The following is an 18,038-nucleotide window of genomic DNA, read 5'->3' as shown; positions in this document are numbered from 1 at the left end:
CAGGTAAAAAGTTGTTTAAATTGTTTTAATCAATTTTTTTCTAACAAATTGTAACAATAAATTTTTGGCTGGGAAATTTTTTTTAAATTTTTTTGATCATTCTGAAGAAAATTGGCCTCTCTAATTTTTTCGTAAACTCAATTGTTCTCGAGTTATAAATAATTTAAAACTGAAAAAAACGCAAAATTACTATTTTCAAAGCTCAAAAACACAAGTAAGATTTTTTACACAACACAAATTATTTTGGAATTTCCCAAGGAACTAAGTTTAAGTTCAAACCTTGTTAACAGAATCTATGGCACAGATCTTCGCTAATATGTATTGCCATTGAACTAATGAGCGCCCGCCCTAATACGCCCGCTTTATTAACAAATAAAAAACAATGTTTTAAAATGAAATAATCCCCGAATTTTCATCGGAAACTGATAGAACAAGTTTTGAATTTGAATTTAGGCACTTGATGAGTTCAAAAATAATATTTTTTACTTGTGTTTTTTAACCCTGAAAATTGTCATTTTGTGTTTTATTCAGTTTTATATTATTTATTTCTGGAAAACGATCAACTTTAGAGGAAACTTAAACAAACCTATTTTGTTCAGAAATTAAAAAAAAATGTCCGGGCCGAAAAAATGGATTGCTACAATTTGTTTAAAAAAATCGTTTAAAAAAATTTGAACAACTTTTCGCCTGGGCTACTTCTTGAACCTTATTATGGGGTCTTGGTTATTGTGGGTGAAAGCGATTATACAAAAAATCTCATGGGAATTTTTTTCCGAACGAACCCGATGTTTTCGCCTTGTCTAACACAATATTTATGACCTCTAACTTTCTTCGTTACCTATTTATATTACGTCTGCTAGGTATGTACAAAAAACTAATTAGTTTTATTTTTAGGCTCCAGCAAGGAGTTGGATAGAGGCAACTTTTCACAAACGGGAATGTTCAAGATACATTCGCCATACCAAAGATCCATTAAGGTAAGAATTATGCAGGTTAATTAATTTAATAAAAGTATATTTCATATTTTTCTTTCCAGTGTTTTTCGTTTTAATTATTGCTTTTTTTGAAGTAAGTGTATTTTTATAATATTGCTTTTTTTGTTAATTTCATTTATTTAGGATAATGCCAGAACTTCACTTTTAATATTTATTGGTAACAACAAGGGAACTCTCATTACTCGTGCTTATTTTTGCGGAACTTTCAAAATGTTCAAAAAATCTTTATATAAATACACACAGCGCAAAAGTCTAAGGATATTTTAATAATTTGACAATACCAGTGACAGAAATTTCATGACCATATAAATTTGCTTGTACTATAATTGTTGATACAAACACTCACTTCTTATCAAAAAAAAAATTGTAAAACTGATAGCAATGCGTGTTTTAGAATGTTTTTTATAAGGCACAAAAAAATCGACATTTTTATGTTTTGTTTATTTTTAATTTTAGTCACTTTATACCATTCTTGCTTAATAGATGAGTTATAGATATTGTCCTTTTACCATGCAACGACAACGTTTAACGTTGGACGAGATGAATAGAGCCGTGGGTTTCCTTCAAGCTGGTATGCGACAAACTCAAGTTGCTGACCAGCTGGGTGTATCCCAAAGCGTCGTAAGTCGTAGTGGTAAGTGGTAGTCCAGCCGAGCAACATCCAGGACGTGGTCGCTCTACAACCGTCCCTCATGACCGATATTTAATTTTAAATGCCAGAAGGCAGCCAACAATCACAGCACCCGAGCTGGTTAATGAATTAGATCTTGCACATAATGTAACAATTAGCAGCAGTACTGTGAGGAATCGTCTCCATGAAGCCAATCTTCGTAGTCGGCGACCACTGAGATGTCCACCTCTATCTAGAGGCAATCGCGCTGCAAGATTAACCTGGTGTCAAGAGTTTCAGAATTGGACTGACAATGACTGGGCCACAGTTTTGTTTAGTGACGAGTTTAGATATGGATTTCATCCAGATTCTCGTCGGACAAGAGTTTGGAGACGACTCGGAAATGGACAACGATTACGACATCTTCAAGAAGTGTAGGCATACAGAGGTGGTACATTAATGGTATGGGGCGGAATCATGATTGACGGAAGAACTGACCTCATTTTCCCACGTGGCTTTATCACAAGTCAGCAATATTTGGACACTATTCTTGGAGCTGTTGTGCGCCCGTTTGCTGCTGCTCTTGGAGAAAATTCTTACTATATGCATGATAACGCTCGACCGCATGTTGCACATATTGTACCAAAATGGTTGGATAACGAGGGTATTGATGTATTGCGGTGGCCAGCACAATCACCGGACTTGAATCCCATTGAGCATGTATGGGACATGCTCCAACGAAGAATTACTGCACATATGGGCAATATCTACAATGAGTTTCAATTAAAAGATCTTCTGAGAGAACAATGGACACAACTACCTCAAGCAGACATTAACAATGTAATTCGGAGCATGAACAGTAGATGTAGAGCTGTGATAAACCAACGTGGTGGCCATACTTTATTTTAAGTTTATATTTCGTATTTTTGACATTTTATGGTGGTATGTGAAACATGGGTGATTTGCAATATATTTTTTTTGCTCAAATTTTCTGTTTTTTTTTGCAATCTATGGTGTTTGACATATTAAACAACAATTTAAACTACCAATTTTGTATTACTTTTTTTAAGTTGACTGCGGATAAACAAAATACGTCTATTTATAAAAATATCCCTAGACTTTAGCGTTGTGTGTATATAAAGGATTAAGGATTTTTAATGACAAAGTTTCTTTTTCTAATAAGAGGATTGTAAAATTCCGGAGAATAATTATTTTTTTTAAATGTTTTGACTTTTCTCAGATTTTCAAAATGATATTCCTTCTTCCAACAATCTCAAAAAAAAATCCATAACTTATAATATATAATACCACACAATAATTATAGCCCCGCCAATACACATAAGAACTTTTTATCATTTTCGTACAAGGTTTTTCCAAACAAATATAAAAAATATTTTTTTACTCATAACATAGGTTTTGATAATAACTACCAAAAATACCTAATAAATATTTTTTTTAATCAAAGCTACTATCAATAATGACAGTCAATCAGATGTACTTTATAAAGTACATTGTAAAGGCTGTACTTCAACAAATTTTATAACACACAAAATCAGAGTGAAAACAGAATAATTACTACAGATTGAGACAGAATTACAGGATAAAATTTTTGGTTGAAAATGGCAATTCGTCGAAACTTCTTTTAAGTGTTTTGTTAATCCCAGACCGGTAGAATAAGGAATTTCAGATGAAAGTACACTGCGCGTCATTAAAAAATGGCTACCTAGTATTTTATATGAGTTTTTGAATAATTTTAAGTTTATGCAATTTATTCTATTGTAAATAAACTCTCACAATGCAAAAAAACTTTTGGTATCGCCACTGGTACCGACAGGTCAATTAAAGGTAATAAGTTCGCAAATTGATATCAAATTTACGACTTCGGAGAATGCACGTGTTGTTTTTACGTTGTTTTTCTTGAAATATGGCTGTTCTGTCTTTCAAAATTATTGTACTGTTGTTCAAAGAGTGAACTTGTGCAATTTTTAAATTTAAAACTATGTCTGAGAGATTTGATAGATCTGTTCAAATTGTTACTTTAATTGATAATGGAATAAGTCAAAGAGAAGTAGCCAGGCAACTTGGAGTTGGTCGTTGTATGGTCCAAAAACCATACCAACGATTCGTAGAGACTGGATCTTACGAACGACGACCAGGATCAGGCGCGAGAAGAATCACGAAGGCCATAGAAGACCATTCTTTACAACGCACTTCCTTGCAAAATCGGTTGTTTGCAGCTAGAGCAATCGAAAACCGTCTTTATAATGCTCACGGGTGGTCATTAAGCACTGCTACAGTAAGAAGAAGGTTGAGAGAGTTTGGTCTAAAGACTCGCTGCCCAGCAACTGGATCTCTGTTAACAGCAGCACATCGACAACGCCGACTTGAGTTTGCTAGAGACCACGAGCATTGGACAATAGCAGACTGAAAAAATGTTTTGTTTAGTGATGAGTCCAGGATGGTCTTTATGGCTCAGACGGTCACATCAAACGTTCAGATGACATGGGGAACGATATGCTGCATGTGCTCGACGAGCACGTGTTGCTTTTGGATGAGGCAGAAGTTTCATTCGAAGGCCGTACTGATCTCATGTTTATTTATAGAGCGTTGAATGCTCACCCATATATATAATTTCGGTTTACAACGTTCTTCGACGTCTTCCGATTTCCAATCTCCATCTCATTCTATCGTTCCATAGATCGTCTTCCAGTTCTCTTTCTCTGATTTCTTTATCAACTCCTTCTCTCCAACTTCTTCTAGGCCTTCCTGGTCTTCGCCTACCTCTTGGTTGCCATTCAAGAATTTGTCTTGGTATTCTATTCTCCGGCATTCTCCTTACGTGTCCGTACCATCTGAGTTGTGTCGTTTTGATGTCATCAACAATATTATGTGTAACCCCCATGATTTCTCGGACTCTCTCGTTTGTTATTCTGTCGCGTCTGGAGATTCCCGCCGAGCGGCGCCAGAAGTCCATTTCTGTTGCTCTAAGCATTTTCTCTGATCTGTCTTTTAGGGGCCACACTTCGCATCCATATGTTGTGATACTTTTTATTATGGTGTTGTATATTCTTCTTTTGTTGTCTTTGGAGATGTTTTTATCCCACAGTACGCTGTTTAGTAAGGCTATGCCTTTCCTTCCCTGTGTATTTCGTTCCTTAATGGCTGCATCTAATTTTCCGTCTTGAGTGATTTTTACTCCTAGGTATTTGTAGTTATCACATATTTTGATCTCTTGATTTTCCTCTACGAGAAGGTTATGTTGATCTCCTCCGATACTCATGTACTCAGTTTTTTCCATATTCACTTCCAAACCCCACTCTGTAAACTCTTCTAATAGTTTTCGCATCATGTAACTAAGGTCTTCAGAGTCCTGTGCGATGATGACCTGATCATCTGCAAAGCACAGAGTGTACAAAGTTAAGTCTATTAGTGGTATGCCCATATTCGTACATTTTTTCTTCCATTTGTTGAGTGCTGCTTCGAGGTATATTTTGAATAATGTTGGGGATATACAGCATCCTTGTCTTAGTCCTTTAGTCACTTTGAATCCCGGTGTTATCAGATTTCCTGTTTTAATTCTTGTTGTTTGTTGGTAGTACAACGTTTTTACTGCTTCAATCAATTCTATATTTATATTTGTTTTCCCCAGTGCCTCCCATAATTTATCAAGCGGGATACTGTCATATGCTTTCCTAAGGTCTACGAACGTCAGATGGACTTCTTGGCCACGAGCAACTTTCTTTTCAATTATCTGAGTAATAGAGAAGACATGGTCTATTGTAGATCGACCTGCACGAAAACCAGCCTGTTCTTCGGCTTCCATATCTTGGTATTCTTCTTCTATTCGATTTTTTATTATTTTCCCATATATTCTGCTAATACTACTAGTAACTGCAATTCCTCTATAGTTTTCAGGTTTCGATTGATCTCCCTTTTTATGGATGGTGCTCATATGCGATTCTTTCCATTCCTCAGGTATTTCATGTTTATTTATGCATTCCTGGAAAAGTTGTCGTAGTCGTTGAATTAGTATTTTGGGTCCATGTTTAATGAGTTCCGGAGCTACATTTCCGGGGCCAGGTGATTTGCCATTCTTTAGATGTCTGCATACGGTTTCGACTTCTCTCTCATTTATTCTGATTGGTGACCCTATCAGCCTGACGCCTTGTAAACCATAGTTCTCTATCTGTTTGTTTTGAATGCTCACTCATACATTACCAAAATACTAGACGAGCATGAAATGCTTTTGCTGGGTTTCTGGGCTAAAACTTTATTTTAATGCAAGACAACGCGCGGTCACATGTAGCCAGGATGGTAAGGCAATACCTGAAACCGTCGGTGGGCTAAAAATTAATTGGCAGAATACCTGCTGCAATAAATCGTGAGCAGCTTCGATTGGCGCTCATGGAAGAATGGGAAGCTTTTTGTCAAGATAACATCTAGAATTTTATCAATTCAATGCCAAGTCGAATGAGGAGTTTAATTCAAATTAGAAGTGGTAATACAGAATATTAAAAATCACGACTTTATTTACGTTATTATTGACGTTATTTACGAAATGGTTGCATACTGCTTTAGAACATAATTTTAAACATTACAAAAACATGTAATGACAATCAATTTCTTGTATTAGTTGTATGTTTCTTTAGTATGTGAGTTCTTTAAAATTAAAAAATGCCAAAAATTTTAGGTGGCTTCTTTTTAATGCCGGGCAGTGTATTATTGAAGATTTATGCTAAAGAAAGAAATATAATAGTTGTATATATATATATATATATATATATATATATATATATATATATATTTACATATATACATTAAACATAAAACTAAGATTAATATTATTATTTAACTCACCAGGCTTCCGGGTTGAACCCCATCGATTATGACTGCGCCGAGCTTTCGACATCGTCTCTGATGTCTTCTTCAGTGCTTTGGGGGTATCTGAGTCCCCAGACACTACTACAGTGTTCACTAATCACTGCACTTCTTATACATCATGCACATCATACACTAATTACTAGTCACAGATAGATAGAAAGAGAAGGACCAATTCATTGGCCAGCTAGATCTCCAGAATTAAGTAAAGTCGGCTTCTTCTTTTGGGGCTATATTAAAGGTCTAGTATATCGTGAACCTACAATAACAATTATTAATGGGTCACACATGGGGGTCAAAATAAGAAAGGCATTTGTTGCTCGATGCTGAAATTATATATTCGCTTTCAATATTTTAATGATATTATTAAAGACTCCGTTCCTTATCAAGACTTAAGATTCGTCTGCTCACTTCTTATTGTGCAGTATTCTAACGAAGGTTGGCGATGACTCATTTAAATGCTTCCCTTTCTTTTGCAACGTGAAATATCTCCTCAACGCTGATGGTATTCCAATCTCTGATATTCCTCAGCTAAGATTTCTTCTTGCTTCCCAAGCCTGTTCTTTCCTCTACTCTTCCTTGTATGATGACGTGCAGAATAAAATATTTATCGTTTCGAAGTATGTTGCCCAGATACGATGTTTTTCTCATTTGAATTGTGTTCATAAGTTTGTCATGTCCAATTCGCCTTAACATTTCATTTGAGACTGTTACAGTCCAAGGAATACCTTAGTTAGTTAGTTAGTCTATCCACTAATAACAGTTATTTATTTTATTAATTGTATAAATCCAGATTCTTATTTGAATTAAGTTTATAAACTAATCCAATATTGTTTGTTTATTGTCATCTTTCTCCCCAACACAGACATCTAAACAAACTATCCGTCATTAATTTTCTAATAGAAAAATTGTCCTTGTCTAATTTCAATTAATATTCCATCGTACATTATAGCAATGAAGAGTTATTAAGTTAATGGTTATGTATTGACTATAGTGTATATAAGTCTCTATTCCCCTCAGAATGACTTCTGAATAATAAAATCCCATTATGTAAAAGGCGACGACCATCAACTGGTTAAATTTACCATGAGACATTCCTCAAAAAAATGTTTCTCTTGAGTAAAATATATAAAAAAATTCTTTGTTCGTTCGTTTTTACAGGAATGAAATATACCTAGTAGGCATGTGGTGTATTGAAACGATGATAAATAAAAATAGATTTTTTTACTGAAATGGATAAAATAAAATAGAACGTGAAACTCCGATTTTACTACACATACCTGCATGAAAACAGGACATTCCTATAATATCTGTTTAACACAAATAATAATAATAATATTTATTGATTTGACTTTAAAAGAAATAATTACAATTAGTAGCATTTTTATATACATAATAATTTTAAATTTTTGAAGTTATACTTCTATACGCACGGTCGGCGTTGGAAATTTGCATGAGAGTGAATTTGTGAAACCATTATAAATAAGATAATGAGTAAGAGAGAGACAGAAGATATATTTTCTCTTTCTTCCTCTCTCGAGAATAAAAATGTTCCTTTTGTATATATATTTAATATATTATATATATAATATTGTATATATATATATATATATATATATATATATATATATAATATTATATATAATATAATATGTATTAATATTATTATTTATGTGATATGTTTTGTATTATTTAAAATTAAACGTTTATAATTATTTTAGGCTTTTGTATTTCAAAATAATCACTGTTTTACCGAGAACTGTCAATTTTGAAATCCGTTAGTGTCATGTCTAATTGGCAAATCCTTTACGTGTTTGGTTCATACGCTGGTGGTTGTGAGTTCGAATCCCAATTATGAATTTTCTTTTTTATTTTTGAAATATTTAAAAACCTCACGTTAATCTTATTAAATATATGTAATATACGCAAAAAAAATAAATTTTAAAATAAAATGAAAATTTACAACATAATCCGAGTTGTTGGTTTTTTATTTTTATCTTCGTAAAGTAAGTTATGTATATTGGCAGTTTTAAATAATTATGAATATTACATTTTAATGTATATTGTATTATTATATTGAATTATGTTGCAGTGTATTTATTGTATTGTAATTTTTATATTAATAACAAAATAAACAATGAATTATACTGCAGAGTATGTGTAAATTTTTTTTTGCATTCAACTCCTTTTATACATATATAAAAATAAAAATATATATTTTCATTAAAATATTGACACAATCCTTCATTTACTATACTCCTATTACAGGTCAAATGTTTATATACAGCAAACGATGTACCATATACCTATATAACTAATTCTTTTTCTCTTTCTGCTCTCTCTCTTACCTGTAGCATTACATATGTAATGATTGTGCAGATTGACTCCTATATAAATTTTTAACAGCGAAAGCGTGTATAGAAGTATAACTTCTACCGGCAGTCCCACTGGACTGCCACACCTGTTTTTTTTTTATTGAAAAACCAAAAAAACAACATTTACTCATTACCCGTTAAAACCTATTGGTCGAACACGGAACTAGTGTGTAACGATATTTAAGTACATAATAGTGTATAATAATCTACAAACATTGTATAATATGTATATTACATACATGTATATTACTTAAGTATTTAATTTTGTTAAATTTATACGAACTGGGTGAATATAACAAATCACTCTATTGCAAATATTCTTTTTTTTTTTTATTTAATTAGTATTAGTTAATCAGATCGAAAAAATTACAAGAGATGACTATCTTTTTTTATTAATTATTATTTTCCATATTTTTTTTTTTGTAATATGTCATATTTTTAATATGACTTTCTGTAAATAAGTTTTTTGTACACTCCGACCAAAGAATTCCATATCTAATTCTAGACTCAACTAGTGCATAATATAATATTTTTAAATATATTAAATCTATTTTAGATTTGAGAAATTTGATCTTTAAAGCTAAAGCTCTCAAACACTTTATTTCCCCCAAATGACACTTTTCAATTTAAACTTCCTCTAAATTCCAGCATCTATACTGCAGAATTATTTGGTTTGCTCAAAGCCATCAAGCAAGTAAATATTAAAAACATCCCTTGTTTAGTGCTTTCTGACTCTCTCAGCGCAGTCAAAGCTATGCAAAATGTATACCCCAAACACCCCATTGAGAAAATATCAGGGCCCAATTAATGAAAGCTCAAGAAAATTTCAGGAGAGTCCACTTCCTATGGATACCATCTCATATAGGCATAGAAGGGAATGAAGAAGCAGATACTAGTGCCCGTAACGCTATCACCAGTGACGCATCAGAAACAGAGTGTCGGAGTATCGCAGGCGATCTAAAAGTTTATTTCAAAAATAAGGTGTCAAGTGCGTGGAATCGAGAGTGGAATGACTATTATTACACGTCTACGACTTGGACAATGTAGGTATACTTATGCCTATCTCTTCTCAAATAGTGAACCTCCAAAATGCGAAACATGCAATACAGTAGACAGTATAAAGCACTTCTTAATAGACTGTCCTAAATATGTAAATCAAAGACAGTCTTACAATTTGCCAAATAACCTGAAAGCACTCCTCAACAAAAGTCTAGTTCCGAACAATTTATTAGGTTACTTAAAATCTATAAATATGTTACACAAAATTTAACTTAATTAATTGTTACAAATTTACAAATGTTCAATTGTTTACAAATTGTAATTAACTGTTACAATGATTGATTGTTACAAATGTTAAATTTAATATTATTATTACAAATGTTACAGGAATGTCGCTAATAACCTTTGGGTGGATGCGACTTTGTTTCTTTAAATAAAAAAAAAAACACTTTATTTCGTTAGTTATTTCGTTTATATTATTATCCGTATCCGACATTCCGTCTTAAATGAGAGTCGATTTTTATTCCAAAATATTTTATCGTGTTACTTGATTTTATAATTATAGTTCCCTTCGTATTTTTAATTGTTATACAACTATAACAAGGTAGTCTTACTTTGTAACTGCAGAACGGAACAAAAACCGTTTTTTCATGATTAATTGTTAAATCTTTATAATTAAACCATTTTATTAGTTTGAGCATAGTAATTTAATTTTATTCTTTAAATGTTCCCAATTGTCAGCGCTATATAAAATTGCAGTGTCGTCGGCAAAACCTGCTAGCTTATCCCCAGTATTGAGATTGTATAGATCGTTGACATGGATATTGAGTAGTAGTGGTACTAATACTGTACCTTGGGGCACACCGCATCTTAAGTGAAGTTTCTTACTGTTATTCTTTATCCTAACAATCAGTATTATTTATCCTAACAATTTGTTGTCTTTTGTCCAAGTAAAACTTCAGTAAATTATTGTATTCAAATATTTTCTAGTGCTCCCAGTAGTTAATATTTTCTTTTATTTAATTATATATTTTATTTTTATGCTCTACTAATATTTTTACAATTATCTATCATGTGTAACGATAAGAAAAACAAAAATCCTAGTAATAATCGCTTGTCGGTCATATTAATGTCTCATATCATCTTGAAGAGAATTTAGAAGTGGCTGGGATACTTAAGATAATGGATGTATCAATATTAATTAAACAGATATGATCAAAAACACAATAATAAAGATTCAGGGGATAGAGTTGTCTGGAGTTTTTTCTCGAGATATCTTTAAAATTTATAAACATGAGATTTGTGAAGCGACTAGAGTAGTGATTTCAAAAGTAGCTTTATATCGAAGGTCAACTTGAGATCAAGATGTTTTTTAAAAGGAGTTTCACCTTACCTCGTAGAACAAATGTGGGATACTGGGTCATGGTCCCTCTGTTTGCAGTTAAAGAAAATCAAATAATTCTTTATTTGTAGTTGCCCTTTAGGTTTCGCTATCTTAACCGCATTGATCATCTTCTCGTTCTTCTTGTTATGTAGACATGACTCTATCTATTTTTCAATGTACTTTTAGGAAGTTGTCGTTCCATCGTTTTCGTGGTCTTCCTACTGATCGTCTTCCTATGTCTTTTGTCTTCTTTACTACTCTATTTGTTGTAATTCGGCTTATGTGATCGTTCGATTTCACTCTACTGTTTTTTACCCACTACTTGATGTTCTCCAACTTGCATCTACGTCGTATATCTTTACTTCTAGCTGTGTCCCATAGTGTTTTATCAACAATTTTTTATGATACCAAAGTGTTTTCATCTTTTGTCCTCTCTTTGTTAAGTAGTGTTTCTGCCGCGTATGTCTTTATTGGTCTGATGACTGTTTTGTTGATCATGTTTGTTGTAAATTTCAGAGAAAGTTAGATGCACACGATCTACACTCTAAAGCTCTACTTAAAATCGAAATCTGCAATGGCATTAAAAATTTAGTGAAAAGACTTTACCAAGTAGCTGTGGACTTTATTGGAACACAAATATTTAATGTTTAAAAAATATAGCTTGATAAAAGTGTTTAATTACTTATTATATACTATATTTAGTAATTATATTAATATACAAAAGATTGAAATAAAACTATAATCAGTTTAACATTGACTTACATCGAACATTGTAGATATAATAGCTTAGGAGCAAAAAAACTAGTGATTCTTATCTACCTTGCCGATGTATTTCATTTTGTTACTGCCATGTCTTGTCATCTCTGTAGCATCATACTATCGACGGCTCTGGCTTCTTCTTGTTGCTCGGCCTATTTAGTGTCATCTTCAGAAATGTTTACTTCTTCTTTGTGTGAAACTTTGTGGGACTCAACAGTCCCTGGTTCTTCGATGTCTTCACCACCTTCAGTATTAACGAGAGTAACAATTTCTTCAACGGTTATTCCTTGAAAATCACTCTTCTACATCACCCACAGACACATCCTCACATCCAGCGATAAGTTTCACTAAGGGCAAAAAATTTTCCTAAACTTCATCCGGAGTGTTGTCCGCGGTTTATTCATCCTCGTCCAACAGTTTATCCCAAGACTTAGCAATTGTTTGTGCTCCAACCTTATCCCATGCAATTGAGATCCAGTAGGAAACATTTTTTAAATTGATGGTTTTTAATGTAAGGAGTATGTCTCGGCCATCGCTTATTTCTTGTATCATGGTTGATAGAAGGATTTTCCGATAGTTTCTTTTCAGCGTCTCCAACACACCCTGGTTTATAGGTTGACAGATAGATGTGACATTTGGAGGGAGGAACGTGGCCTTGATATCCTCATCTTTAAGTTTACTTTTATTAGGATGAATCGGACCATTAGTAAAACTGCTTTTCTTGATAGATTATTGTCTCTTAAAAACTTTTCTGTTGATGGTACGAAATCCTTGAAGAACCAATCTTTAAAAATGTTTAAAAATGTACAAACTGCTCATCCATGCACTTTTCTGGTTGTAATATTTCACTAGCAGAGCGTGTTTTAAAATTCCCTTAAATGCTCTGGAGTTCTTTACCTTTCCAACTATATATATTTAAAAGTGAAACTTTTAATAACGAAACTTTTTAGTTTCAGCAGAGCCACTGATGTCAATTGAACACAAAATATGTCACTAAAAAATGTCACTAACTTTTAACGAGCAGTTTCAATTCGGACTTTGATTTCTCTGCTTTGGTCATTTTTGTCATCAACCCGGGTTCCCAGATATTTGTATGTCTCTACTTTTTCTATTTGGGTTTGCTCTATCATTATTCTTTCATTTCCATGTTGCGTTTTTGAGACAATCATAAATTTAGATTTAGTCGGTATCTAATGCAATAATCGGTAATTTTATTTACCAATTCTTGTAGCGATTCCAGGGTGTCTGTCATTATAACGGTGTCATCAGCGAATCTTATGTTATTTACTATTCTTCCGTTTATAGAGATTCCATCACCCAGATCCGCTATCGCTTCCTGGAATATGGCTTCACTGTACACGTTAAACAGTAATGGTGACAGAACACAGCCCTGTCTTACTCCTCTCTTTATATCTATATTTTCGGACTTTTGTTCTTCTATCTTTATATTGGCCTTTTGATTCCAATACAGATTGATAATGATTCGTAAGTCTTGTCTGTCTATATCTTTGTTTCTCAGTACTTCTGTTAGTTTTTCATGTCGGACCCTGTCGAATGCCTTCTCGAAGTCGATGAAACAGGGATAAATATCTAGGTTCATATCTAAGCATCTTTGAGAGAGGACATTAGAAGAAAACAATGCCTCTTTCGTTCCCAGTCCCATGCGGGACCCAAACTGAGTATCATCCATATCATCTTCTAGTTTTCTATATAATCTTCCATGAATCGCCTTTAGAAATATTTTGAGGGTATGGCTTATTACTGATATTGTCCTAAAGTCTGAACAATCTTTGGCATATACTGTTTTTGGTATTGCTACAAAGATGGACACCAACCATTCCTGTGGGATTTTTCCAGTTTTATAAACTTCATTAAATAGGTCCAGAAGTACAGGTAGAGTTTCATCGTCTAGACGTTTCAGTAGTTCCGCAGGTATTTCATCTGGACCTACAGTTTTTCCGTTTTTTGCGTTTCGTATTGCTTGTTCGATTTCCTCTATTATGATCTCTGGCCCCGTTTCGCTGTCGATTTCTTCCGGTTCTTGTTGATTATCCTCAAACAGATCTGTTATGTATGTCTTCCATTTTTTTAATCTCTCTTTAATTTCTATAATGATTTTTCCATTTGCGTCTTTCAGAAGGGCATCTTTCTTTTTTCTCAGTGTATTTGTCATTTCCTTTATTTTCTTATGCATGTTAAAAAAGCTATCATACTGTTTAGCATATGCCTCTATTTCACTGCATTGATTAGCAAGCCAGGTGGACTTGGCCTCTTTTATTTTCTTTCCTTTATTTTAGATAGATATTTGCAATTAGTGTTGTTACAGATACCATGTTTTAAATATTTTCGAAAGCCTATTTCAGTTCTATTTTACTTGAATACGTGAAAATCAATTCCACGCTTTTTTAAAGCCCACGGGATGACATGAATAATTCGTTTCGAACATATGCATTGAGCAAACATGAACTGTCTACAACACTACGTTTGCATGTTTATATTCTCGATTGAAAAAATCAGTCAACTATTTATCCGGCTTTGACGAGATTTTTGCAAAGTATGTTAGGTTTATATATATATATATATATATATATATATATATATATATATATATATATATATATATATATATATATTATTCATCATATTCATATTAATATAATATATTAAGCCTAGAAAAAATAATATCAAACTTACCTAGCTTCCGAGTTGAACCGGTTTCCGAGTTCTCAGTCTCCTAAGCCCCCAGATCAAATGTGACATGAAGAGGTGCTTCACTGACGTTTGACGAGAGAAGTTGTCACGAAGATTCTAGGCGGTGAGAGATGGATTGGTGGACGGAGTGTACGACTAGGAGTCTCTATGTTGAAGGAATTGAGTGCCGTGATCTCTTTTATTAAAACAATTGGGGACAATTTTCGATCTGAGTGGCTTGTCGTATAATTTTTTGTTTGTAAAATTTATATAATTGAATCGAATACTTATAGAAATGTTGAAGGAGAGAGGTGAAATTATTCTCGAAGAATTAAAAATTATTTTCAACTAATGTCTTCACAAAGGATGAGTGACAGATGATTGGAATGAAAGTTTGATAATACTTCTCTTCAAAAAAAGAGACGGGGGGATAGCTATCAACTGGTAGAGCAGGCAGGATTCCGAAATGATTACAGTACAGTGGATAATTTTCTTACAGTCAGAACGCTAATAAAGAAAGCCAAGGAATATCACTTGAACTTATACTTTGGCTTCGTTGATTATGAAAAGGCATTCGACTGCATAGAACTTTGGGCAATAGAGAGAGTTATGAACAAGTGCAGGATAGACTCCCGATACAGAATGCTTATACATAATATTTACAAGAAAGCTACAATGAAAATACAAATAGATGCGAAAACCAAAACCATATCAATTAACAGAAAGGTTCGCCAGGGAGATGTTATCTCACCAAAGCTATTCACACTTGGACTGGAAGACCAGTTCAAAGACATTAACTTGACAGATAAAGGAATAAAAATGTTAATGAAGAAAAACTGAGTCATTTGAGATACGCTGATGACATTGTAATATTCGCTACAAGTTTCGAAGAACTATAGACCATGATGACGTAACTATTTCATGCTTCGGAAAAAGTACGTCTTAAGATGAACTTGGAAAAAGCAAAAGTAATGACAAATGCACCGAACATTAGAGAAATAACGTTGAACGACATAAATTTAGAAACAGTAAGCGAATACATCTACCTGAGACAGATAATGAAAGTTAACAAAGAAAATCAAGCTGCCTAAATTACCAGAAGAAAAAGGTTAGCGTTGGCAGGATTTGGAAAACTGAATTGGATCTTGAAAAGCACTAAAATAGAAGAATATTTGTAAACCGGAATTTACGATCAGTGTATCCTCCCTATACTCACGTATGGTTCACAGGCGTGGACACAAATAGTAAAGGCACAAAGAGCAATGAAATGATCAATGCTCGGGGTGAGACTTATAGACAAAAAAAGAAACAAATGGATTAAAGGCAAAACCAAAGTAAAATACGCAGGAGAACATGCTGCCAAATTAAAATGGAGCTTCGCAGGATACAATTCCCGACTGAAGGATAAAAGATGGGAACCACGAAATACAACAATGCAGACCATGGTTAGGAAAGAGAGATCGGAGGACACAACTGGAAGCAAGTGGCGCAAAATAGAAAACACTGGATTGATTTGGGGGAGGTGTATGTCCAAAGTTGAATTACTTAAGGCTGAAGAAGAAGAAGATTACTGTTGTGTTTGTTGTATTCTGTATTGTAAAATTGCTTTTTTCTTTTCTTCACATTTTGTCGTCACTTTCTCTCTAAACCATGGTGTTTTCTTTTTTGATATGTTAGTGTTCGTTACTTTTCCCTCTGCAAGTGATTCTGTTGCTGCGTTAGTTATGTTATTTTCGAGTTTTCCCAGCTTTACTCGATGTTATCTTTTTCTAATATTTTATTCCCAGCAACTTTCTCTGATATTGTTTTTCTGTATAAGTATTCAGTGGATTCCGTATTTGGTCCTTCAACTTTGATTTTTGTTTGTGTTCGCACCGCTCTCTTGGGTGTAAAGTGTTTCAGAATGATTCTTATTTTATATATAAAAATGTTTTGTCTTTTAGTAAACATTCTTTTTATTAAGTGGATTAGTTAGAATGTCCTTAAGTTCTGCTTATTCTTTTAGACTGCATCTTCTCAGAGTCGAAAACGAGAAGAAAAATTTTCGTATCCCATTTCTTCAAAGTTATTCGTTTGGTGTCGGATTAGATTGAAGCTTCTTTATTTTTTGTCATTATGCACTCACATTATAATTATCAATAATATCTGTAATAAGAGACATATTATAATTTTTCGTCATAATTCTTTAATGTCAACGATATGTGAATATTTTCATACTATTGGAAATTGTTAGTTTAATTTTCATCAGCACTTTACCACAAAAATACTGTATGGTAACGTAAAGTGACAGTTTACTGATGATTAATATAAACCTAAGATAAAATAGGCGTTTTTAATTTTAATCTTAAGTTTTGTTTAAAATCCGTAGTTAAGCATTGATCGAAAATCCTACCCTTTTCAGTTTTTAAAATCGGTGGAAAATATCAAATTACTTTACAACTTTAATAAATGAATTACCTATATACGTTTGTATATCCATTTGTTTGGAAAGCTTAAACATAATCCAAAGAATATGTTAAATTGTGGTCTGTATTCAAGAGAGATCTGCGACAAATATAGGGAATTCCTTGGTGTACGAGCCACAGGAATCCTTTCTGCAATTATCTAATCGAGGCTAGAAAATCGATATCTTGAAGTGTGGTTACAGTGCCGTAAACTTTAATAGATTGCTTCAGTTAAACTACTTATCTTGATTACATTTAATACTAACTCTAATAATAATATTTTATTTAACCTGGCTTGGTCCTATAATTTAAACTAAACAAGATTACAATTACCATTACACCGGAATATTGTGTTAGGATATGTAACATGGTTTGCGTTATATTATCCGCATAAATAAAACGGAAATATTTAAACCAACTTTAAATAAGTTAAATAAGTTACGCGTTTTAAATGAACAGCGAAAATAATTTTGAACAATATTTGAAGCATTTAATTCTGGATTGGATGAAATAAAGATACAGCTATGAAATATTAGATAAAATAATGAATATGGGGGTAGAGAACCAAGAAATGAATAGTGAATGAATGAAACTCGGTACAGCCGAGTTATCGTACAGTGCCGCTTAGATTAGCTTCTACACCTACTCCTGGCTCTGGCAAGGTTACCCTAGCGCATTAAATAGCATTAATTAATCTTTTTATAATAGTTTAGTCGATTATTGATTTAGGATTTACGGTTGGTTTGATCCACATGAATTTGTGAAAACAACCACTGTTGTTTTAAGACAAGAGAAATACTGAACAGCGGAATTTTGAGCCCAGTAGACCCGTCTGATAGAATACACTCTCTCTCTCTCTCTCTCTCTCTCTCCTCTCTCTCTCTCTCTCTCTCTCTCTCTCTC

General features: G+C 33.1%; 1 protein-coding gene across 13 annotated transcripts in view; it reads left to right on the top strand.

Annotated features, from left to right (window-relative positions):
• Trpm (transient receptor potential cation channel, subfamily M) overlaps window positions 1-18,038 on the top strand; it is an 888,877-nt gene that overhangs the window by 382,925 nt on the left and 487,914 nt on the right. For all 13 annotated transcript variants that reach the window (XR_011950088.1, XM_072523326.1, XM_072523332.1 and 10 more), the window contains one exon: window positions 895-977. Coding sequence is in view for 12 of the 13 variants with exons in the window: in XM_072523326.1 (XP_072379427.1) it covers window positions 895-977 (83 nt within the window). In the remaining variant the exon portion in view is untranslated. The remainder of the gene's footprint in view (window positions 1-894; window positions 978-18,038) is intronic.

Source organism: Diabrotica undecimpunctata, chromosome 2 (genome assembly GCF_040954645.1).
Source record: "Diabrotica undecimpunctata isolate CICGRU chromosome 2, icDiaUnde3, whole genome shotgun sequence".
Classification (NCBI taxonomy): Eukaryota; Metazoa; Arthropoda; class Insecta; order Coleoptera; family Chrysomelidae; genus Diabrotica; species Diabrotica undecimpunctata.
This window is presented reverse-complemented; position numbering and strand designations above follow the sequence as displayed.